We start from the raw sequence: 25,633 nt of genomic DNA, 5'->3' as shown, positions 1-25,633 counted from the left end.
TGGTCAGATGAAGTGTACTACCTAGTGTAACTTCAACCTGAATATTTCAGGGTTAAAATATATGTAGTCCCTCTAAAGATGATACAGTCACTTTTGTTAAAAACAATAGATAAATATTAACACTGTGATTTTCATCTGTTGAACATGTATAAAATTCTGAGGGAATTTCCCATTTAGCAGAGAACAATTTACAGCTCATACTACCTGATTTTCTGGTGGAAAACCAATACATGTTTTCTTTGATATTCATTACAATTTAAGAATAGGTTACCAAGTCAAATCCACCAATAGAATGTCCCATTGCATATGGCGGGTTAGGTACAGCAATGCCTATAGGATGGGAGTGTTACAAACCAAATACATGTTAGAGAGATTTGGCAATGTCAAACAGAACAAATGCTTTATACCTGCTCCACCTGCACTAACATCAAAATCTTCTGACCAACTTAGTTATGTATGTTGTGCTGGGAGAGGAGACAAGGCTCTTTCCTACCCTGCTTAATACCTAGTATTCAGCATTTGAGGGCTTTAAGCTGTGAACCAGAGTACAGTGATATTTATATGATGGACCAAGGCTATCAGGCACAGGTAATACAGACACACCCCTCACAGCCTCACAGGTGGTGCCCCTCACAGAGCCGGGGAGGGGGGGGGGGGGGGGTGGTCATCATGATGAAATGGGTGCAGCCTCTGAATAGATGTCAATAATGCGCTGTGCTTCTCTCTGTCCAGTCAGTAGTGCACCATGGGTAGTGGAGTAGAAGCTCTTGTGAGTGGCCTCCCCAGCGAATAATACCTGGGCCTACAAACAAAGAAACAAACATAGAGTGTGTGTATGAAAGGCATGGTGGTTTTAAAGAACTAAATGTCATACAAGGTACATATGTAAGTGGGTTTGACATCACACACCATTCATCCATTGCAATGATGCACAAACCCTTACAAAATGATCTTCACCTTATGAAAGGGTTGAATATATCAGGATGGGTCTCTACATATGCCTCACAGGTATTCTAATGATAACAAAACAGGCCCAAAACCAATAAAATGAATGCTCAATTCCTCTTTGTATCTGCATGCTTTATAAACTGGCTTTATATCTCAGATTTTGAGCCACAAGACCAGACATCATACAGTGTCATAACAACAAAGACGTCGAGTTCATTGCGTCTAAATTCATACATGAATTACATCAACACGCATGCACATTTCACATCTTTCGATATAACTTTGCATACATTTACCACGTAGTGAAAATATGAAGAAGACCAGACTTACCAAATTGAATAAATGAATAAAAAACACACACAAGAAAAAGAAAAAAAAAGGAACAGCACATGAATAATGAATTACAAGAGAGCAGCCATGTCAGGATAGAGCAGATTTTTACCCCAGGGTATGTATTATGGCAAGAAAATTTTTATGTACATCACGTACAAGCACCAGCCTCCGCAAAACGTCAATAACTTATAGGCAATAGAAAGTAAACAAAAACTTCCGAGGCACTACATTAGTTAACCTATTCACGGCACAATGTCTACATGTACTCGTACATGTGTAGGCTACTTGAACTGTAACAAGTACGCATATGTTCAATCATCCTGAACCGCCTCTCATTTCACCTCCACATCAACAGCGTGTTTCCATGGTAATTGTGTACATACTGGATATTTCGTTGTTTACATCTTTGTGAAGCACTGGAATGACATCAGCTAGGATGTGTTATGGTAAAGTGTCTATTGGTGGAAAGTGTGGTGGTAGATCTAGGTTAACTGTATTGACTGTATGTGGAAATGAGGCCTGGTGGAATAGTACCCAGCTGGTTTAACCCAGTTCTCTGGGTTTTCTAAATCAGGCCAGTTATCACCAATAGGTTGTAGATGTGGGAAGAGAAAGCAGAGATGGGCAGACTGCAGCTTGATGAGGAGCTAGCTGTCTGCAACCTCTCCCCATAGAAATACAACTAATAGCACACCTTACCAGTTTTATTAGCCATTTTGTATTAAATCCCACATATATATTTTCATAGTTTCATTTAAATGCTGATATTCCTTTCTGTAAAATTCTGCTCCTTTCATCATTTTAGCCAAAGAGACAAGATGTGCTTGAATGTCAGGTCAAATGTTCATGTGCCTGAAAAAGTCTAATCCATCAGCTGTCAGTGACTAACTGACAGTGCTCATGACTGCCAGCCAACAGATACTGGTGGTGCACAAACCCCAGATACTGCCCCTACACAAACCACAATGACCCACAATATTTATCAGCCAGCCACCACACCTGTGTGTTTTCCACACTTACTGCCTCCATTAGGTAATCCTCAAGTTCTATGACAAACCTTTAGGGACTGTGACTTTAACCTTTGCATCATCTTTAAGACAATAACTTAACTAACTGGTACCAGTGCATGTTCTTAAATTTGTAAGATTTGACAAACATAAACTGATTATTTATATGTAATGAATACTACATAATAAGCATTCTCTCGTCTAAATAGACGAAGCCTGCAAATGGGTACTGTTTGGAGTGGTACAATACTTCAGCTTATCTAGTTTTGCCCCGCACTTGTAATTCACATATTGTGAGAGCAATGATTGTTTCAATCAAGGAAGTGGTCAAACACTCAGTACCAGACAGGGACAGATCCGGCCAGTCTCACCAGGAAATCTTGTTCACCCCTGTCTGATAACAATGTCCGCAGGCCTCATGTGAAATTCTCCTTATCTACAGGCACACTATATACATGTACATGTACATTGTACCTCATACCACGTCATCACCACAATGACATAACTGCAATTAACACAGAGCATACACAATGTAAGAGATGTATACAATGTAAGAGATGTATGAGATGTAAGAGATGTATACAAGTCTTCCTTAAATAAATATGTCAGTTATTTCAAAAAGTGCACATATAATGGGCTTCCTTTTCCACCCAACAATGGCATCACTTTGGACTTTTGACAACATTTTATTAACATGTTTTATTCTTTCCCAACAGATAGCGATGAGGTCACAATATAATCAGGAATGATTTATTTATTTATTTATTTCATTGGTGTTTTACGCTGTACTCAAGAATATTTCACTTAAACGACGGCGGCCAGCATTATGGTGGAACGAAACCGGGCAGAACCCGGGGGAAAACCCAGGAAGCCAGCCTGAGCGGGACTTGAACTCACATCGACCGCATGAGAGGCTCCTGGGTCATTACGTTGCACTAGCGCACTAATCAACTGAGCCACGGAGGCCCCAATCAGGAATTATGCCACAAAAGACGATAAAACATGTAGTACAGGTTGAACATTTCATAACAATACAGATTTTACACAATAATCAGTCTAGACCCAAAATACACAAAGCACCATCATATTGGATAGAATGAAATGCGAGAGCCTCAATGTCAAACATACTCTGAGGCTGCTTTGGCTGAAATTCACTGAAGACTACTAATATGATGTGAAATTTATACTACATATCAAGGACTAGAAGCACACGACCGCGTTCTTTATACACACTCCAGTTTGTAAAGTGTAATGTACTGCCTGGTCACCAGATCACTGGGTATCGTGTGCCAATGGAAGCTCTGATGTAATTCTTGATACAAAAGTCCAGACACAAAAATTCTGAAATCTTGTTCATAAAATATGACCAAATATTTGATCAAATGCAATATCACAAGCAAACTAGCACAACATACTGTATTTCCTGCTTTGAAAAACATCTAAACTCCACAAAAATAATTCTTCCTGTTTTAAGTCTCAAATTGAGCCTAAACCATTTGGTATAAACAACACTATTCTTCCGCTTATGCTACAACTTTACTACACAATGGTGAATGGGGTTTGTTCAGAGAATGCAGGTGTTGTGTGCAGAAGGTATAGACTGTACTTTAACAATATGAACAGGAAACTGGTCAATAGAGCACTCGGCAGTGTCCAGACCACAGTCAAAGCAGTTTGTATCATAGACAGTTTAAAGTATAGGAAAATTAGACAGACTAAACAGACGACAATTCTGACCCTTAACTACAGAAACATATATACAAATGTGTTCAGAAGCACTGGATTTAAATATGTCATTGTGAATAAAGCTAGCATTGCCAGCAGTGACAAATATCAGCATGTTATGTACTTTCCCCTCACACACAGGATAGGTCTTTTCACTTTGCATGTACATCTAATGCGCAAGACAACTGGCCTATTGGAACACTCAAACCATGAGAGGAGAACTTCTAGGAGACAAGACACTGTCTGTCAGATACTGTTCCATGTACATGTACCCAAGTAATTAAACTGCTTGTTTTAAACCTGAATTTTGCCTTAATGAGTTTTGAACCGAAATTTTGGTTTACAGCTGGTATACGAATGTCTGTTTCGATGTATAGATTTATGGCATTCTCAAAACAATACTCAAAAATATTCTAAGCCCAAAAACTTTGTGGCATTCTCAAAGCAAGACCTAAAAATATTCTGAGCCAGAGTAGACCATTTTGAGGTCAATAGTGTTTTATCATAATGATTTGTGTGAGCTCCTACAATGTGATTCCTACCCTATCTAGAACCCAACAACTGACTCAAGGATGTCCCAATTGATAATAACTTTCAGGCCTTTTCACAAGTTAAACACAGTGTACATGTATATTAAGAAGAACGTGTAATAGTAAATCCTTGAAAGTACATGTAGCCCCACTCCATGTAGTGTCACCCCTGCAATCAAATTAGTTAAAGTACCTTAAATGCATTCAACTATCCCTGATTTATACATGTATGTATGTGAAAAAGTTGATTAATAAATGTAAAGTGAACTCTCTCTCTCTCTCGGTTGACTGAGTATTCCTAGGTTTTGCATAAGGGCAATTTTTTCTTCTTCGCTCCCCGAGCCATGAATTCTTCTACCCAAGCCGCACCATGTGATCAGACAGGCCTTCAGGTCCAATATATCACATGACCGCTTTGTGTGTCAGGGATGATGTGATAGCAAATCCATAGTGTCATATACTGCTTTGTCTCAGAGTTCTGAGAAAGCACACTTTTTATTTTCAATTTTTGCATACATACCTTGCCATTGTCTGCAATGAGAGGCTCCCCTAAAGTCTCCATTTCCTGGGCTGTGCCCCCTACTGCCACATAGCTGTATGCCCCTCGCGTGTACTGGTTACTGCCCCAGGTGGTTCTGCAACAACACAACACAAACCACATTAAAACAAAAATATAGGATTATATGCTTATTTAAACTGACAACACAGATGTAAATTGCTCAGATCGGCATTTTGGTATGACTCGGTGTACCAAATCCATGACTGACACGCACAGAGCAAATGTATTTGATCTTTCAAATACTGCCTTGAGCTTCTAAAATACAAATACTCATGTACTTTGTGGATTAACAATTACAGATATCTACATATGACAGCCTTTCTTCCCAGAATTCTGATAACAATTATATCAAAGTTAAGCAAAATATGACAGTTGCACAAAACAAACAACATGTACATCAGACACTTCATTTAAAACCACAGAAAAAGTAGTATATGGAGAGAGAGGTGTTACAAGTATTTACATGATATTTGATGTGAGTCAAGTGTAAAATAATTGGACCAAAATGTTGACAGAGAAGTCAACAGGACATATACATGTAGGTGTATATCACTTGTGTGATCAGGCCGGGCATTCCCCTTGTGAACTTTCCTTACTACACAAGTTGTAAAGACTGAATATGACAGGTGACCCTTATGTCAACATACCATCAGTTCACTGGCAGAGGCAGTGTGAACGACCCACAGGATGAACCCCTCAATGTCAAACACCACAGCCTATAAAGCTCTGACAAATACCCACTGATAATCTGTACTAGCACCTTTAACCCTAACTCTCGCCCTGAAAGACACGGGAAATACATTTACTACTGCTGACCTGTTTAGACATTCATCCATTTTATAATACAGGTAATATAATCTGTAAAGCCCTGTTAAGTACAGACCAGTTAATAAGACCCATGGTTTGCAATTGGAATGCACTACTTTACTTAAAGAGGGTAATGGCTATTGCAATGTCTGTTAGACAGGAAGTTCCCAACAATACTCCTACACACTGTATTCACTTAAGTAAAGCTAAAGTAAACATATACAAAAAATCACCTTCATGTTGGACACAACAGGCGGGTATTTTTCCAGTCAACCTAACAATGACCTAAATAATTACACCAAAATAAAAAACTAACATTTTAAATATCAGGTATGCTGTAATGCCTAAATAGCCTTTAAAATCTGATCGAACCCATTTCAGATAATAAAGAACTAAAATTGATAAACTCTATTTTTGTATGTACATGAAGGTTTACATAATGCTTTTCCATGAAACATCTAAGTGCAGGATTATTGCTATCAGTGAACCGTTTATTTTTCTGAAATTACATCTGCAAGCCCCACACATGCATGATATTGAAGAGTAAACAGGAAGTACATGGGCACTACAAGTATTAGTATAAACAGAACTCTGCATCTATTCGCAGAATATCAATAATGTTTCCCTTAACTAGAGGAAGAGCCAGATTCATAAAATAGTGAAGTTTCCTTTAAACATATTACACAATTTATATATTACCTTATTTGACACTATCATCACATATTTTTAGCCCTTTATCCCTCATTTTAAAGTACCCTAATTCCTCAACCTTGTTGCATATGAAAGAGCAAACTTTCAGTGCAATTTATATACATTTTTATGTTGATTTTAAAGTTGGAGATAAAACTACATTGGTTACAGGTAATACTTGGCAACAGTCTTGTTCGCATCACAAGAACATGTTTAAATTCAACACAAAGAACTGTCTTGAATTAAAAAAATTTGGCATATCTCTTAAAGTCATATAGTAGACAAAAATGGCTCTTATTTCCACTCGTCGAGAGACAGTCACAAGATATTTCGCAAAACATGACGTACAACGATCACGCTCCCAAGGAATGCTAGGCAATATCCAATGTCAGCTCTCGACGAGTGATATTCAACTTGGGCTGTGCCCTCACTGAATATCACTTCTCTCCAGCTGACAATTCCTCATGTATGTAATTCCCCATACAAATGTATGAGAATCACATGGTTACTGGTATATCAGATGGCTTTGAGTGATGGAGATACATGTACATGCATCTGTATTGAAAACAGAAAGTGTATCACCAGATAATTATACTGTAGTCAGTAATTAATTTTATACATTGTACTTGTTAAACATAGACATGATCAACAGGAAAATAAAACATGAAGACTGGACAACCAATGAAAATACTAGCATACACTGACAACACCATACATATTTGTACATGTAGCTTCACCCAAATGAAGAGTGTATTAAATATACATTTGAAACTTAGTAGCTAGCTGGTCCCATAAATACCTATTTGTAAGCCATATAATTAGGAAATGTAACCAGGTACATTCATATCCCAGGACTGATTCCACAGAAACATTTCTAACTTAAGCAAAAATTCGAACTATTACCTTAAAGCTTACTTTTTGGTTTTATAAGGTAAAACTTTGTCCACCTTATCAGTGAAATCTTAAACCACAAATATCCAAATTTCAACTTTCAATACCAAAAACAGAGCATTATGGAAAGATTTTAAATTTTGACTTAAGTTAGAAATGGCTATGTGGAATCGGCCTCTGAAATCTAATTGGTTCTGATGTAGACATAGGTCTATGTGTACATGTACTGCTGAGCATACAGCCCTTCCTAGATAGTCAGATTTACATGACACTTAACATACAAACTGTACAGCATTCTTCTCTAAATGTCAGCCTATACATTAAAGCTGTCTCATAATACACTTTTTATCTAGCTTTTAAAAATGATTTTCTCAAAAGAAAGTTATCTGTGACATAAGCAAACATATATCTCTTTATTAACAGACAAAAAACCTACACCTAATTTTCTGTTATGTTTTTACTCAACCTTCTGCAAGAAAGACTGAATAAATGAATGCTTGGGGTTAACGGCCTTCCACAAGACAAACGACCACCCAATGACATTACATACTTTTACACAGCACCTGTAGAATATTACCAGTTGGCTTTATGGATATGGAAATACATGTTGGCTCAAAACTCCCTAGTGCACCAGTAGGTATCAGGACATGTATTTTAGCAAAGACCTTTTTATCATCTAACAGGACATGAACATTTGACTGCATGAATATTCAATAATGTTCAACAATTAACACCAACTTTCCCATACCAATGAAACCACAATGACATACACATGACTTGTCTCCAGAAATATATCGTTACAGTTTATTCAAATGAAATTGAATGCTAAGGTCTGTCTTCAACAATTTCTGATATTTAACTGCGTTAATGTTTAACTTTTAAACTGAAGAATCATATCAAGTCATTTCACAAGGCACGTATCGGAGTGAAGAGGGCATTTTGACACTGAAAAATCAGCATACATCAACATCCAGTATGAACTGAAGAGGACAAGATCTCTTCAATCACTCCTGCATGTTTAAATCCAATCCAGATTTCCCAATCCCCACCATTTTAGGGCTGGAGGTGTTTGCATCCTTGACTTCATTAGCAGAACTGACTGAATCCAGGGCTTCATTTATCAGTGACTAATCCTACCATTACTAATTGGATGTTGCCCTTCTTTCAAAGTGCCCTTCTCATGAAGAAAAAAAAATCCCCCAGTTTCCCGCAACATACATGTATATTGTATGGAGACTTGACTGTAATTCCATTTAGGAGCTGCGATTTTCATCATGGAATTATATTTGATTTACGACAATAAAACAACTGCCCGAAGACTAGTGAAACTAGTGGCTCTAGAGAGACGCAAACTCACAAAAAGGTGTCAAGCCCTATTGACCTACCAACTGATTCACCAAGCCAAATGGCAATGTAAGTGGGCTCAAGTCTAAGATGTGAGCCATTTCCATCTGTCGTAATTTGGTAGTTCAGTTGGAGGAGAAGTGGGGCTAATAATGAGTTCAATTCTCACTTGAGCCAGTATTTTCACTGGCCTCAAAAAGGTAGTTCCAGTGTCGGAAATCAAACTTACATACTGATAAATTCCATTAGCATTTCAGATTCTGACATTTTTAAAATTTGCCAATAGATATTGTCTGCCACAGCCAAAAGGAACACATACTTGTCTGTTCATGTGATGAATGGTGAACTTTATGTGCAGTCAGAATGTCTTTGCAACTATCATACATGTACACCCTGCACAAATGAAACTGTCTGAGGCCATGTACATGCGTGCTGAGCAGGGTTTGGGGAGTGGGAAGTGGTGCCATGCTAGATCCACATGCCTGTACAGTGTACATGTACCTATATGTGTCTAATGGAGGTGTCCCTGTGGCTGCTGCTATTCCTGTGCATAGTGTAAAGGGCGCACTCCCAAAGAGGAGCGAGAGGGCTCTGCTATAACCTCTCTACCACTTGTCTGCTAAGGCTTGGTCAGGAATTTCCCTGAAGGCACCATTTCCATGCCACAGACCCTAACATTGGTTTGGGATGCCAGTGGACTATGCGCTTATTCACTCAGACAAGCCAGTTATGAGGTGAAATTGTGTGAGAGAGATGATGCCTCAGCTGTGTCCATGGATGAATTATACAGCAGCGGCTGGCAATGACTACATGTACATGTGGAATCTGTATCCGTTGTGTTTACGTCACACATACATAGTATCTCCTAATGAAGAAGGGCAATCGGTCAAGGCATTAAGCTGATGAGTGCTGCCAGTACTTTACAGTAAGGTACACATACTGTACATGTAGTCATCAAGTCATCATAATGCAATATGTGTACCAATAAATGTACTTGTGTAATGGAAAAACTACATTTAAACATTCAAGTATTCTGTTCTACAAACGACAACACATACATTTTATTGCTATCAGTCATTCTGTTTTGAACAGATGCAAGATTATCACACCCTTTGCTGAAAACCGGGAGTGTGATTTTCTCTCCTGAATTCATATCGAATATGTAATACGTGTGTTATCAGCACAACTTGACTTTGTTTAAGGAATACAAAGGTGCGATAGTGCGATAGCACAGCTCAAATATCAAGGCCAATTGTTATGATACCATGAAACATATGTACACACATTTGTATAACTAACATGTCTATTGATCAAGGGCTGACAATGGGAAACTCTATTAATATATTCATCAATTCAAAGCATCCAGGATGCAAGTGCTTGGGATGAAAGTTACTATGTGCGCATGTACATGTATAAACCTAGCAAACTGCACAAAGTAAAAAAAAGTCTAAAATTCTCTTACCTGATAACTCGCTTAGGTTTTGGAATGTCTTTTTTCAGGAACTTCTTCAGTACTGCCACACAGTCATTCCCAATCTGCTCTTCTGTTAGAGACTCTATATACATTGCTTCTCTGCCTGACAACCAACCTAGAAAAAGTAGAGCAAACTATCATGAGTGATTGAACAAAAGCTAATGGTTTGGATATTTGATTCATAAGATGAAACACAGGAACTTCATAATTAATATACAAGCAAACAGGCAAAGGGAGACACAGATGTACAAGAAAGAAAAGAAACTCCACAATGTATGTAAGACTGGTTGAAAAGTTTTGAAGATACATGTATGTACCATGCATGTAGAAAATTTAAATATCACTACCCTTGTTGGCTGATCTTCTACATCAACACTAAGAAACTATAGGGTCTGGAACACTTTGCTGTTTATCTCCTGAATATGAATTGTTGAGTTGTCTGTTGGTTCAAATCAGGACTCCATGCTGACAATTTTTATCAGCATATCCATACATGTCCTTGTAGCCATACTCTACACGTGTAAATGTACATAAAAGAAAGTACTTCGAAAGACGTCAGGAACTACACATTATGCATTTAATCTGACAGTCTACTAAAAAATTGTTTCCTTCTGCCTTCTTCCTTGTACTGTACATATTCCAACAATATTTGTGCAAATCATTTTCTTTTATGGATGAGTTTGTATCATGCTTTGTAAATGTAACACAAAACAGCCAATCCTTGATTTGGCACATGTCTGACTGAGTTATCGTAAGTGTAACTGATGGCCGGGCAAAGAAGGCAAGCGCCATTTGTTCCCCTCCCTACACCTCCACACAAGTACATGTAGGAGGGGGGAGATAATTAACACATTCCATCAGTAGCACAGGTTAAGCTTCCAGCGTTTCACTTGATCACAAAAGAAAGCCTTAGCTCACGTCTGCAAATGATTTCCACTCAGGACATACATGTGTACAATTCCATGACGGAGTGCCAACTGCCCAGCGGTGGGAGTTTCTTTGGCACACATAACTACATTGCATGTAGAAATTATTCCTCACATCACACTAGTACCAAATGGTAAGGGTCACAGGTCTAATGATCTAGGACTATTCCACCATGAATGATAAACACTACATCGCTAAAAAAAAAAGTCTTTTTACAATGTTAAAGTGCAATTTAAGGCAATTTCAAGACGTTAAAAATAAGATTACTTGAAATGATTACTCATAATCCACATGTACACGTACCATGTACATATGAACACATACACAATGTGAGAAATAATGTAATCTACCTAAACATATCAACATTAGGCATGTACATGTATACATGTAGAAACTACAACTGAAAGACTTGCACTCATTTAAATTAGCCGGATTTTAAGTTTTCCTAAAGCCTCTTTTACGAGCCAAAAACTAAAAAAATCCTGAAGTGACAGCTAGCCAGTCAAAATGTAGAATACACACGCATATTTTTTCCGGCAGAGCAAACATCCATGTCTATAGACCTTTATGAACTGTCACGCATCCTTAGCACTGTTCTTATTTCATGTAGTTGTTCTTTCTCATGTAGTTCACCAGGTGAGCCAGGTAAAATAAACATTTCAAATATACATTTTCATAGAAATCTAATGTACATTTGTGAATCTGAAACTGACACATAAATCAGGACACAGATGAAGGCTTCACAAATGTCTCCAAAGCAATAGTCTAAAATAATCCCATCAAATTAAAATTCAAGGCTAATGAATTTACAAACCTGAGGGTCTTACAAACACTGTGACTATATGTACAAACGAAAATGTACCTTTACTGCATGATGTACAGATACTTCCAGCCAGGGCAATAATGTTAACACTGACACTGCTAGCAATGGCAAAAAATACTGGTTAGTTTCCCGTTTTACCATTACAGTTGTTAGGTGTTTAACATGTAGTTATGATGGAACGCAAATGTAATTACCAAGCAGATGTAACCAATCACTGGCAAAAGGTGTAAAATCACGTGTTAATGGCAAGATGATGAGCCCCCTTGAGGAAATGAGCGCTGTGATGCCTTTGACTTGTAGTGGCAATTGAGCCAACTCTTTCATTGTGGTAATCAAGCATTCGTTACAAATAATACATGTACGAGCACTGTACTGTAGACTGTTTACTGCAGCGGTTAACAATCTCGTGGTGGTGATTCAGACTGCAAGTTAACAGCTTTACTTGCAGTTTCCAGTATATAATGTACAGGAATTTATAAGCAATACACCTGGACTCGGAGGGGTCATTGATGGAACAGCATAACAATCTGGATACATGCACGTAATATGCTACAATGCCAAATGTAAAGAAATGCTACATGAAATGCACAGGCATGTGCAATGTACGACATAATGTACACGCACATTACAGTAAGAACAATGTACATGTACATAAACTGTATGTGATGCATGGAATTCAAGGGCACATGTACACAGTGATGTAAATTTGTAGGTGTTCAGCTTGATGTAATACACATGTACATAATACTTTGCCCCACTTTTTCACTTCAAGAACGTTTGTAGACGATTAAATATGTTCACAGCGCTCCATTTCTTTCTCAGCTGATGAAGTCAGCACTTTTATTTAATCAGAATATTTCTGTAAGTTTCTGGAAAATATACTGCTGATTAAGTCAAAACTCTACATGTACAATTCAAACATTATAAATGATGTATCCTTGTCCCTAAAGTACATGTATACTATAAAAGTAGACTGATACAGTACACGTACTTTCACATACATGTATATGTATCCTTCTTTGTAAGAAATCATACCCCTACTACTTGTGTAAAATGCATCCGTCTTCATTCATTTGGGCCTCTTCAGTGGCCCTTAAATGTATCATGGTGTCTACGGTAGATTATTTTGTAAAAACACATCTCACTGTTACACATTTGATAAAGCTGCAGACACACCCAACAAGTGAACAAGTCCCAGATACTCACAAATGGATAAGCTCCAGATGGACATGCATATATTGCACATAACCATGTATTGTGGTTATCCCACAGAACATGTAGCAAGTGAACCAGAACTTTATCCATACATGTACAGGTATAATAAATTACTGAAAACAAGCACATGCACTGAGTAATGAGATCAATCCATAAGGAGTTAATAACCATATTCATTTAATTCATTGACATTTTGCAGAAATCAAAGTAGGACATATCAACTATTTATCCTAACATGTTCCTTTACTGGGGCCATTCTAACACCATAATGAAGCTTGCGGTAAACAAAAGAGTAACATATGTTTCTATGGCATCATACAACACATATTATTAAAGATGGTTAGTTTTTTTCAGTACAAGAAGCCAATTATGACATTGCAATGTAACAATAAGACTGATAAAAGTTCCTCCAATCATTCATGTACTGTTGATGTGTCTCTTACATGATAATGTGAACTAACCACACTTGCACAGCCACACTCAATACAGAGTCACACATGGCCAATAGATGTCCTGATTTAATTATATAGCAGCTGTCATATTTAAGGGTGGAAAAAAAAAAACAGGCAAAACCCTGGGAAAAACAGGACATTTCTCTACACACATGTGCACCTGGCAAATATCCAGACAAAAGCTTAGACTGCAATCAATCCACAAGCTCATTGACAAAGCACTGGTGGACTCTACCCTATGCACTTTTATCCCTTCATCCAGCAAGAGCAGTGTGACCTCACTGACCAAGCACTGATGGTCTCTACGCAAAGCATCAATATTCCTTCATCCAGCAAAAGCAATGTACCAGTGCAATGTCAATGACAAAGTAGTGGTGGACTCAACCCAAACCACCTTTACCCCTTCATCAAGCAAGAGTTATGTACCAGTAAAGCCTCACTGACCAAGCACTGTTGGACTTTACCCAAAGCACCTTTATCCCTTCATTCAGCAAAAGCGATGTACCAGTGCAATGTCAATGACAAAGTAGTGGTGGACTCAACCCAAAGCACCTTCATCAAGCAAGAGTAATGTACCAGTAAAGCCTCACTGACCAAGCACTGTTGGACTCTACCCAAAGCACCTTTATCCCTTCATTCAGCAAAAGCAATGTACCAGTGCAATGTCAATGACAAAGTAGTGGTGGACAACCCAAACCACCTTTACCCCTTTATCAAGCAAGAGTAATGTACCAGTAAAGCCTCATTGACCAAGCACTGGTGGACTCTATCCAAAGCACTTTTACCCCTTTATCCAGCAAGAGCAGTGTAATCTCACTGACCAAGCACTGGTGGACTCTGCCCAAAGCACCTTTATCACTCATTCAGCTAGGTAATGTACGAGTATAAGATAACAATAAATAAAGAATGTCTATTCCCAGTAGATGTGTCCACTATTTACATGTACATGTACAAAGAGAATAAATCAATGTCATTGATAAGTTCTTTATTGTTACTTTATCAGACCCGCTTACTTTAGTCTCCTCCACAAACAGTAGAGTATTTGGTGGACATGAATAAATACATTCCCACGCCAGTGTACATGATAATGTCACAACATAGTCAATAAACGTACACACGGCCACAAATGAACAAGCACAACCTTTTAAGCAAACCTGATCAGAGAGAAGTAGGATAGGTTTACCACTGCCATAAGTGAATAAATTTGTATATCTAGATATCTGTTGTAAGTATCAGCTAATGTTTCGCAGCTACAAGCACTTACCAACTACAGCAACGGGCCCTGTAGGAATTATATCACCAAGGTAGTCAGATGTCCATGAACATTGTATATATATTTTGTACATTATAATTCCAGGTATGTGCGAAATTTGTAACAAGCCATTAATGCAAAGTTTCCACCATTCATCTTCCAAATTACCGTATGTCCAATCTTGATAACTACATAGGAATACAATCTATGAAATCAGCGATAGACTTTTGTGTTGCAGGACTCTACTGCCACTGTTGACTTACGTGCACATGTATCTGCTGTAATATTTAGACTTACCTATGAGAACATGTTCATGGTCCACTTCAAAAGAATAAATTTTCTTAAACCATGAAGACGCTAGGTCACTATCATCATCTGGGGTTTTGTCCCACAAAAGCTCAATACGAAAGACATCTGGGTCCACAATTTGTTCATCAAATTCCAACATCACTTTGTTTACCACCCCAAAACCTATATGGTCAATGGCGCGGAGTTTTTCTATGGGCAACTGGGGATTAAAAAAATGCGCAGCATTGGCTTTGAGCACGCCCACGGAGACTGTCACCACAACATGATTTGCATACATTTTTTCTCCGTTTTCCAACTCAACACACACACCGTATTCGTTATTGTTTGTGCTGTTGTTCTGGTTCCAGTTGATACATTTGACAGGAGTGTTAAGGACCATGTTTTCCTGAGGTATATTTTTCTTCAGCACTTCCAGGACACTTTCAAAGCCGGGTGGAATGGTGTAGTGGATGCCTGGTAGTTCCTCGTAGCTGCCGTATTCGCTGAGCGACAGGTCGTTGAGGCTATTGCAGCCGGACACGCAACACTCTAGAGAAATCCTCTGATTGACAATCAGCTCTCGGATGCGTCTCTGGTCATTGGAGTACTTCTCCAGCTGCTCATCTATACACTGTCTCAGGTACTCCCCCACACTGTCGTTCTCGCCAGGAGTGGGCATGCCCATCTGGTAGAACTCCTCACATTCCTGGATGGTCATGCCGTATACCCAGTCCACTTCCTTGACGACTTTGTCGTTGATCATCTCTCCATCCTCTGTGATGAAAACATCCTTGTGTCGCAAACTTTTATCTGCATTCCTCAGCTGCAGTAAGTGATTCTGATCGGCAATCTTATAAATGGGGTTTCTCTCGATACCATGGATCCAGTTGGCACCCATCTCTGCCTTCCCACCTTCATTATCTATCAACATAGGAAACAAACAAATAATTAAAAAACAGTTTTGTAAAACTTTTTACAAAATACAAGTAAGTACAGTTTTGTCTGATTTCTTTACGTATATGTACATGAAGTTGAATGGTGTTCAAGAATATTTCACTTCCTGAACAATGTCTAGAATAAGAGATGGATTTAAACAAGCAAATATTTTAGTGCAATGAGTGGAATACGTAGTTGTTGGCAAGACAAAACCATTAGAACACCAATGAACCAAAGAAGAACTACTGAATTCGTGCGCAAATTTAACTGATGCCCCTTACCCCTACCTATTAGTTGAAAAATCAATTATATTATTTAATTGATTGGTATTAACACCATTAGCAGAAATTTGTCAAGGCTGTGGGTGGAAGAAGCTGGAGTGCACAGTGTAAAATACCACACACCCTCCATCCAGACCTTAAACAAGTAGTTGAACTACTTAAAGTGAAAGCTGAAGTCAAGCTTGCTGCCTAACTCTCCAGGGGCAAACTGTCTGAGGTGAGATCAACTCTCCAGGTGCATGAGCCAGCAAAGGGCAAGGCTCAACAATTACATGTACATGACAAAGTATATCAATTGTAACATTTGTCTACATTCTTACTGACGCAAGATGTGGACTTAATTTGGTCATGATCTCTTCTTTACTCCTCAAACTACGTGTACACTGTGGGATTCTACATGACAAAAGGACAATGAGCATGCAGCAGAAGTGCTCAAGCTAATGAGACGATGGTTAACACAACGGTATATGATACTTAATACAGTACATGCAAAAAAGCACAGACTGATTCATAGTTTGAAAAGAATGCATTTAATTAAAACAAGAAGACCTGAGGACTTTTCTGGGTTACTATGGAAACTAACACGTCATTCGCCTGACACTGAGGCTTTCTGGCATGAAAGTACCAAAAAAATAGTTAAGCTAAATTGATACACTGTTTGGTACAGTGCCACTGTTTGTGCTGATTGATACACTGTTTCGTACAGTGTCACTGTTTGTGCTGACTGATACACTGTTTGATACAGTGCCACTGTTTGTGCTGATTGATACACTGTTTGTGCTGATTGATGTGAATGTGCTGAACACTGTATACATACATGTGTGTACATACACACTTGTAGACAGAGAAAGAACAAGTGAAAATGTTACCCTGTATGCATTTCCTGCTCTACCTATGAGCACCATGCAGTGTTCGTTAAGGGCCAATCAGTGAAGATCAAAAGACTGTCTTCATGAGAGTTCCCCAGAGCTGTAAACAGCCAGGACACTGACCTTCATTGGATCATACAGTTCCCAACAGCCTAACCACAAAGCTCCTCAGTCATATCATCATTATTGCATTTAATGAATCCTCATGGAAGGTAGATGAACAGGCTGATTTAAAGAAATCAATAGCAAAGAGACGTCATAGGATGGGTAGGCAGAAGGATTGTCTTCTAAGTCAATAATTCTGATTTTGATCCATTTTACAAAAGGTTACAGACGTGTTTGTCTTTTGATTAATGGAATGTTTTAGTGGCACAGAATATGTTGTTTTCTTTCCAACTGGAGTACTGTAAACCTTTTCAACCACTAAAGCACTTTTTTCAGTACAATGTGCACCATGCTATTCTCAACAGGACACTCTTAAAACACCAAATCAGCCACAAAGCTAAGTTTTTCACTACTGAAACTCAAAGCACAGGGAGCACCAATGGCTATTTTAAGTATCCTAAAGTTGACATTGTTAACTAGGTTGCCGAAAATAGCCGTGGTAATCTTTGAACTTATTTACAAAAGAGCAAGCGTTCAGATCTAAATCTTTGTCAGACAGAAGCACATGCTCTGAGCTGTGTTGTCATGCTGGGGGTGAAGCAGGGTGAGAGTCCTAAGGTCAGAACTACTGATGAGCTGTACCAGAAGGGACAAGTTCACTCCCTTCATGTCTGACACAGGGTCAAACAACTTACTGAATCCTGAGGAATAAAACATGTGGTCTGGGCTAACCTCCCAGCAATGAGGACTTCACAGTGCTCATAATGATAACCTGCTCTGATAAAATATAACTGGGTGAGAGCAACATACATGTACTGATCCAACGATTCTACAGCATATCCAATGGCACATCATGTACTTTCACATTAACATGTACATGTATGTATGTACGTAACAAAGATCATAAACTGTTCTCACAGTCTGATTTGAATTTCTCACAAACCAGCTCATACGGATACATGTAGCATATCAACAGTACATGTGACAGAGTATTTTCAACCAACCCTACAGATTTCAAATTTTATGTTTTCCACTGCATTAAAGTGGTTTTTAAGTCTAGTTAATGAAATTAATTAATTAATAAACAATTGAAATAATTATCCAGTTAACAAAGTGTGCACATTCAACCATATTAACATACGTCCTGTAAAATTTTACGCTCACAAAAAATTTGCTACGTTTGCTAAAACTAAATAAAATGTCACACGGATATATAAAATGTCACATGTGTACAGTTACACCATTAGTCAACTTTACATGAGAATTTCATAAAATTATGAATAAATTTATGTGCATTAATCTAAATTTTAATACCTTCACTGCACCGTCAGCAAAGGTTCATGTTCATGCAGCTGACCTAAAACTGTAGGTTTGGACACATGACTATAGATTGGTAGGCCTGGGGTATGTATACATGTTTGTATATTTAATAATTCTGGGGCAGTCATACCTCCTTGGTGCACTGGCACTTGAACGTCTAACTGGGTCATCACTTACGCATGTCCATAAAATCACAGTACTATACACACAGTAACACTGATCAGGAACATCCACATGCATGTCTCCAGAGCATCACTTATGGAAGTCGATTTTTTGTCTCCTCGTAAGAAGATACATATGCCCCGCAGTTCACGTTCAAGCTGGCCAGCTCAGACGTCAGACTGTGGATCATATGATCTCAGACTGAACTTTTGGCTTGAGCCCTGGTTTATATACCTGTGGCTGTGTGCCACATAGCCATGCTCTAATTGTTTATTTTCACTCTCAGTCCCACCTGCATGCGAAACACTGACTGAGACTGCATATTTCTAACCTATTTCTAACCAGCCTCATATATCAGTCAGGGCTCAAGTTCACATTTATCCAATCTGCCACACTACATTACACAAGACTTGATGATACACAAGACGTGGATACACAAGACTTGATATACTATACAATCACCTGCAACAGATACAGGCATATCTAGTACCATATCATCTTATCTACAATTACTTCATGATGCATGCTATCCAACTGTCTTCTTCGAAATTCAGGGACACCTACTGCTGCTATGTATGCATGTCAGCGCTATGCATGTACAGGTATTTCTGCAGCGTCGTGAAAAATTCAGGGACAATATATTTTGTCAACAATGAAAAGTGAGTTTTTGTAGACTAGCAGTATGTTACACTACTTAAAGTCGGCCTAAGAAAATTCCACACACATCAACCACACACCAATGCATCATGGATTCCATTCTTTAATAGAAGCAGTTTGCAAGGATAGCATATTTATACATGTACATTTGCCACTGGCAGCCCATGTAATCTAGCTTCGACTCGTTCACAGCCAGAACTACTGTACATGAAATCAAGGTAACCGCGATATTGATCAAAACACTATTAATTATTCGCTAGACTGTATGAATGAGCCGATGACACAGCTGTACAACATTATCTTATCTGGCAGTGCTGCACCAGCACTCTTCTCTACATGTGTGTTCCATTCGCGATACAGGTAACCAAGACTGCATTAGTAAGCCGATGTGTTTCTCTTTGCGGCATAAATACATATGTAACCTACATGTATGTTTTATTTTCTAATCTTGCCAATCTGCTGTAGAACAATTTTGGTTACTATTTTCATCCCTCCGCTACTACAAATATACACGTCCTGTACCACTTTCTGAGTAGAATAGATCACATCTTAACACCGCAAAACTACATCTATTCCAGTGAATACATGTTTGAAGGTACAAAGTTTCACAAATTGCAGTCAAGAAAGTCAGACATATGTGGACAAATATTTCTACTTTTAAACACTGGAGCCCCGCTACACAAACAAATGTTGTATATAAATTCACCACCAACATCATTTCTGCATTCATACAATCTGCTATGATACAGCCGTGTTCACAAGGTCATATCAATTCATCAACTGGGACCAGTCCAATCAGAATACGACCAACTCTATTCCATACAAATGATAGTTCACTTTGAAAAACTAGTGTGAATGGGGCTTACCATATGCCATTTATAATCATTTTTACATGGTATAACATTACTACTACACACTTGTTAGTACCTCAATCTTCAGCACTACCTGCTCTCCAGAGACCTGATGAACACAGGACCTGTTGTCTCTTAAGTTCAGATTTATCTTCTTACCACTGAGGAGACCCATGATTTCTAGAGCCATCAGGCTGCAACAGTATGTGCTGCCTAAATAAGGTTGAGACTCTTGCCATACACATGTACATGTAAATACCATTCTTAAGACAGCTGCCTGGATTTTAGGCCCTGGAAACACAGGTGACAAAACCAGTATATTATACCTGACGTCCTAACCAGCAATAGTTACTGAAGATCTGAACAATTTTCCAGATTGATCCAACAAGGCACAATCAGAAAGAACTACACAAAGATCTGAACTGTTTTCCAGATTGATACAACAAGGCACAATCAGACAGAACTACACAAAGATCTGAACAATTTACCAGATTGATCCAACAAGGCCTAACCTGAATGAAGGAAAGAGACACCTCAAGCCACATGAACAGACAGGGCTCCTTAACATCTTCATTGAAATCATTATTTTATGTCACATGTAGGCCTACACCACTGTCTTCTAAATATAATCATGACAAGTGATAGCCAGCTTTATAGGCTACCCAATGTATGAACAGTAGCCAGTTAGCTGTAATCATTGTCAGCATTACAAAGATTTAAGTGGACATGGCTTCTTTTTCATCTCATATTTGACACTGTCATTTGGTTTAAATGGAGCCAACAGCTGCCCCCAGTGCAGCCATATAGAGGTAGGCCTTTACAAGGCCAAGACGTGGGAGCAGACATGCTGAGACCTTGACAACAGGAGTCAATAATTAATGACCGAAGAATCAACTGTTCATGTACTTTTATAGAACATGGAGCTCTAGAACAGATTTTATATGAACTATCAGAATAGAAGATATACTAAAGTATCCTTCAACTTAATATTTCATGAAAGCACCGTTTCACAACCTACATGTAGCTACATTAACTACTTCCCAAAACCAACAGAATAACTACATGTACATACAACATTTGGGATCATCTCCAACTACTGCACATGTAAATATACTAGCAAGTGCATTCACAGTTAAACTTACAATTGTACATGTACAGTACCTGTACATCCTGTACTACTGTATCTCTGAACACTTAAAAAACAGATGGCAGGTAGCAAGGTACATATGTAAGTTATTGTCAAATGCTGGGCAGACTTCGAAAAAATCTTAGTCTTAAGAGATTTTGTAAAGCATCTGGGTTGCACGAATGTGGAACATAGCGCCCTAATCCCTGAGGATGTCAACTGGCCCAAGCAGACCCTCTGCACACACTTGCAGCTGTTTTCCCCCTCAGAGCTAGAGGATATTTGACACAGTCAAACACTGTCAACTGCACCATGTCAACTGCACATGTTTATGTGGCTACCCAGCAACACTGCACACAAAGCCTGACTATAAAATACAACACAACTAATGTGAATTCTTATGATTCTAAATACAGACCTCTTTTTTAAGAAGAATATAAAATGCATTCAAGTTACCCAAAAGGTCAGTAATATCAATTAGTTTCTAATTTGTTGCACTTGTGACAGCGACAGCGTAGGAAATGGCAGCAATCCACATTAGACTGACAAACTGCTAAAAACCTTATACATCAAGGGTTACCTCACTGACATTTCCTGTTTTGCTGCTTTACGGACACAAGTTTGAGCAAAGCTTTATGGCAGGTAAAAAGACATCACCTGTATTGGCTTCATGTGAACTTAATAAGTACATTTTCAATATGTAATGCAGCATCAATTAATGGCCCAACATGACTGACGTGGTCATTCAAAACCTGATACCGTCACAGATAGCATAGTGTCTAGCTAACAGCTGGAGAGCAAGACCAGGTAAGTTCAAAATACCACTACATTGTGCTTCACAGATATGCACAAGCATCACTGCTGGCACGTGAACAATGTACATGTGTGATGTAGATGTACACACTCTAACTATTAAAGAAATTCTACAAAATAATACTTTAATAGTTCACAAACATCTTGATCCACGTAACTAAATCTGTCAAATACTCAGTTATAAACCCAGTTGCCCTAATTCTTCTAAAATTTGGGACATATTAGTAGAGTTGAAAGTAGAATATTACATTTCTTTACCAGCCTTTTGGAAAAGTAAAGATGTGAGTAGGTTGTTCATAAGGTGGTCTAACCATGCAAGAAAAAGAAACTCAATATTCCCGCTAGAATTACATATATATGGCTAAAATGAGCAGATGGGGTGTCCCAAATTTTAGAAAAAATAAGTCAATCTCGTTTGGAGAATTTTTATTATGGTCTTACTGTTACAAGTACACACATACTAGTACATGAAAAGACATACTGTATAGTTGCCACTGCCATTCACCTATGTACAGGAAGATGCTAGATTTTCTGCCCACTATGCATGTTTCTCCATGCAAATACTTACGGCTGTATCAAAAAGTATAACTACTATATACCAACACATATTAAGGTTTCTCTGAGTACAGAGTCTGCTCCTACATGTACATGTGTATATCTGATGTTTGCCCACTATAACAGCTGTCAGTCAACTGTAACTAAAGGACCTCTTTTGAAGACATGCTGACCTATATAAGTAATGTCAGACAGGATTGGGAATACCATGCCTTCATTACAGACACAACAGTGTACAGGTCACTTAAAAAGAAAACACAAATAAACACACACGTCATGATAGGGATAAGTCACATGTATGGATACATTCATGTACACATATGACATCATCAAATCCTGTTTTCAATGAACATGAATCTATATGGAGGTTTCAAATTGAGCAAGGTTTAGATCCTGGTTTCAGTTACTATCACTAAGCTCAAGACACTACACATGTTGCACAAGCAATATTACTCTTATTAGCGCACAAGCTCCAATCCACAATCAAATGCCAATACAGAATATCATAAGTTCTCACAGAGTGACGACAAAGGTACATGATCCGTAATACATGTGGCCACACAAACTATCATAACCTTAGAAACTAAACCTATTTGTAAGTTATTGCTCACTGATGACTTCTACATGTATGTGTCATCTGTACACAGGCCAATATTGATTCTCTATGCGGTAGGCATTACTATGATTTCAACGAGGTAAGGTTAGTCATGTACTTAATGTTGTCCAATGTGAATTTACTGTACAGAATGTACTATGGGTGATTTAGATATCTGATGCTAGTATATACAAAACATGAAATACATGTGATTGAAATATTTTCTTGAGTGATGAGATGAACTGAAGCAGCAAGTTTAGAGTTTCATCTGCCTTGATTTACTCTGCCAATTTCAAGACATAAGCCTGGGGGCACACCAAAAAAGCTGTTGTTGCATACCCTCTACAAAGACAACGGGTAACGGGTAGTCATAAGAAGATACATTAATCTAGTGACAGTTTTTATTAAGTTCCGGTTGTCAAAGTTAACTGTATTTGATGGGTTTATGGCAATGCCGGAAAATCTAAGACACTACATGCCAGAGGCTGGTTATTCAACAGGGTATTAAAATTTAAGCCAGGCTTGAGTCTTAATACCAGTTTTGACCTAATGCAAAACTAATGGAACTTTACTCCAGACTAAAGTTAATACCAGGCTTAACTGCCAATACACTTTTGAACAACTAGGCCCAGTTCATTTATTTTATTTATTTCATTGCTGTTTAATACCATACTCAAAACTGCTTCACTTGTACAAAATACAATACAAGTTGGATGGGCAGTCGAAACCGCAGTAAACCAACAACCTTTGGCAAGTTACTGAAAAACTTTCCCTTGCATGGCACACAGATATGTCCACCTTGTTGGTAGAAGAGACCAAGCTCACGAGTGTTGTTGTTAACAAATGTTAAAAGCGGGGTAATCCACAAATTCCCTGTTCAATTCTAGGGTTGAACTTGCAACCTTGTGCATCACTATCAACTTAAAGACAAGAATTTCAACCACTAATTGTGCCCGCAATCTGCTCTCAAGGCCCTAAAATCTCACAAATTTTCGTTTATACATACAAATTTCACTCATATTTCATAAATACTCCCAATCCCATGTTATCCCAAGGATTATTCTGTAACTTTACATGTACATGTAATGCTGTTACCTGAATAAGTACATGTGTATGCATATATATATATATATATATATATATATATATATATATAAACTGGTCATTGAGCCAAGTGTGTAACTGTAAGCCCAAGCATTATTATTTCAGGTTGATGTAAAAGGTTAAACAGACAGGATGCATTCATTCAGAAAGATTGAAAGCCATTTTCTGAATGTATGTTATCCGTACAGCTGGTCCCCAGGCGGTTGTAGTATTAACAACACAGAAAAGGGAAGGCACCCAGGCAGTGGTTAAAAATACCTACCCAGCTCCACGCTCCATATTCGACCACCCGTGCGGTCTGTGGCTTCCAGAATTTTAAAATTCGTAAGACCATTTCGTGTAAGGTATTCCCCACACGAAATACCAGCGATACCAGCCCCGATGATTAAAATTTGTGGGTTTTCAGTCAAGCTTCGATCGCCCTTAGCAGGGTTCACGGCTGTCTTCATTCCGTTCATCTCGCCGCGATCAGCTGATGAACAAACCAAGAGCCGTTTACACCAAGAAGGGGTAGCTGCAAGGCCTAATTTCGAGAGAAAACTGAAAGTAACTCTCGATCGAACAGTTCCAATGATTACGCCTTAATTACTACTGTTTTCGCAAGTAACTCTGGCCGTCACCTCAGCCCACAACACGAATGCTGATGCTTCGTTTCAGGTCATCGTACTTCTTCGCTGAGAATGGCTCTGTGCTTTGTGTGAACGCCTCGCTAAGCATCAAGCCAGTATTCATTACTCTTGACGTCACTAAATGTAGCGCCCCCTTCCGCGCAGCAGAAACCACTTCGTTCTTTGGGGGGAGGAGGTAGCGAGTTCTGATTCACGTACACGAATTTCCCCGACAGCTGTCAAACGCCAGCAAATTCGACCGCATATGTCCACAAGATTATTCATGCTTATTTGGCCACGGATGATGTATATGTATAATCAGCTGAGATGTTTTTTGTGTAGATACCCCTTCCCCAGCTGCATCAGTGCTTGTTCTCAGAGTTCGA

At 38.5% G+C, this 25,633-nt stretch overlaps 1 protein-coding gene across 2 annotated transcripts; it reads right to left on the bottom strand.

Annotated features, from left to right (window-relative positions):
- Positions 1-652: 652 nt before the first annotated feature.
- LOC135466179 (peroxisomal N(1)-acetyl-spermine/spermidine oxidase-like) lies at positions 653-25,331 on the bottom strand. 2 transcript variants are annotated; one of them, XM_064743561.1, is made up of 6 exons: positions 24,902-25,331; positions 15,275-16,186; positions 14,990-15,007; positions 10,297-10,423; positions 5,064-5,178; positions 653-802 (listed from the first exon to the last, which is right to left on the bottom strand). In XM_064743561.1, exons 1-6 carry the CDS (start codon positions 25,095-25,097, stop codon positions 668-670), a joined length of 1,503 nt encoding a protein of 500 aa, XP_064599631.1. In that variant the 5' UTR covers positions 25,098-25,331; the 3' UTR covers positions 653-667. The 2 variants fall into 2 exon arrangements, with proteins under 2 accessions (XP_064599631.1, XP_064599632.1); XM_064743562.1 differs by lacking the exon at positions 14,990-15,007.
- Between the last annotated feature and the right edge of the window lie 302 nt (positions 25,332-25,633).

This window comes from Liolophura sinensis, chromosome 6, assembly GCF_032854445.1.
Source record: "Liolophura sinensis isolate JHLJ2023 chromosome 6, CUHK_Ljap_v2, whole genome shotgun sequence".
Lineage (NCBI taxonomy): Eukaryota > Metazoa > Mollusca > Polyplacophora > Chitonida > Chitonidae > Liolophura > Liolophura sinensis.
This window is presented reverse-complemented; position numbering and strand designations above follow the sequence as displayed.

Excerpts from the sequence above, each read along its gene's own strand:
- LOC135466179 (XM_064743561.1), bottom strand. The coding sequence starts at position 25,097 with ATGAACGGAATGAAGACAGCCGTGAACCCTGCTAAGGGCGATCGAAGC. Across the intron at positions 5,179-10,296 it reads AAACCTAAGCGAGTTATCAG|AACCACCTGGGGCAGTAACC; the intron begins GTAAGAGAATTT and ends GTGTTGTTGCAG. Across the intron at positions 803-5,063 it reads TCATTGCAGACAATGGCAAG|GCCCAGGTATTATTCGCTGG; the intron begins GTATGTATGCAA and ends CTTTGTTTGTAG.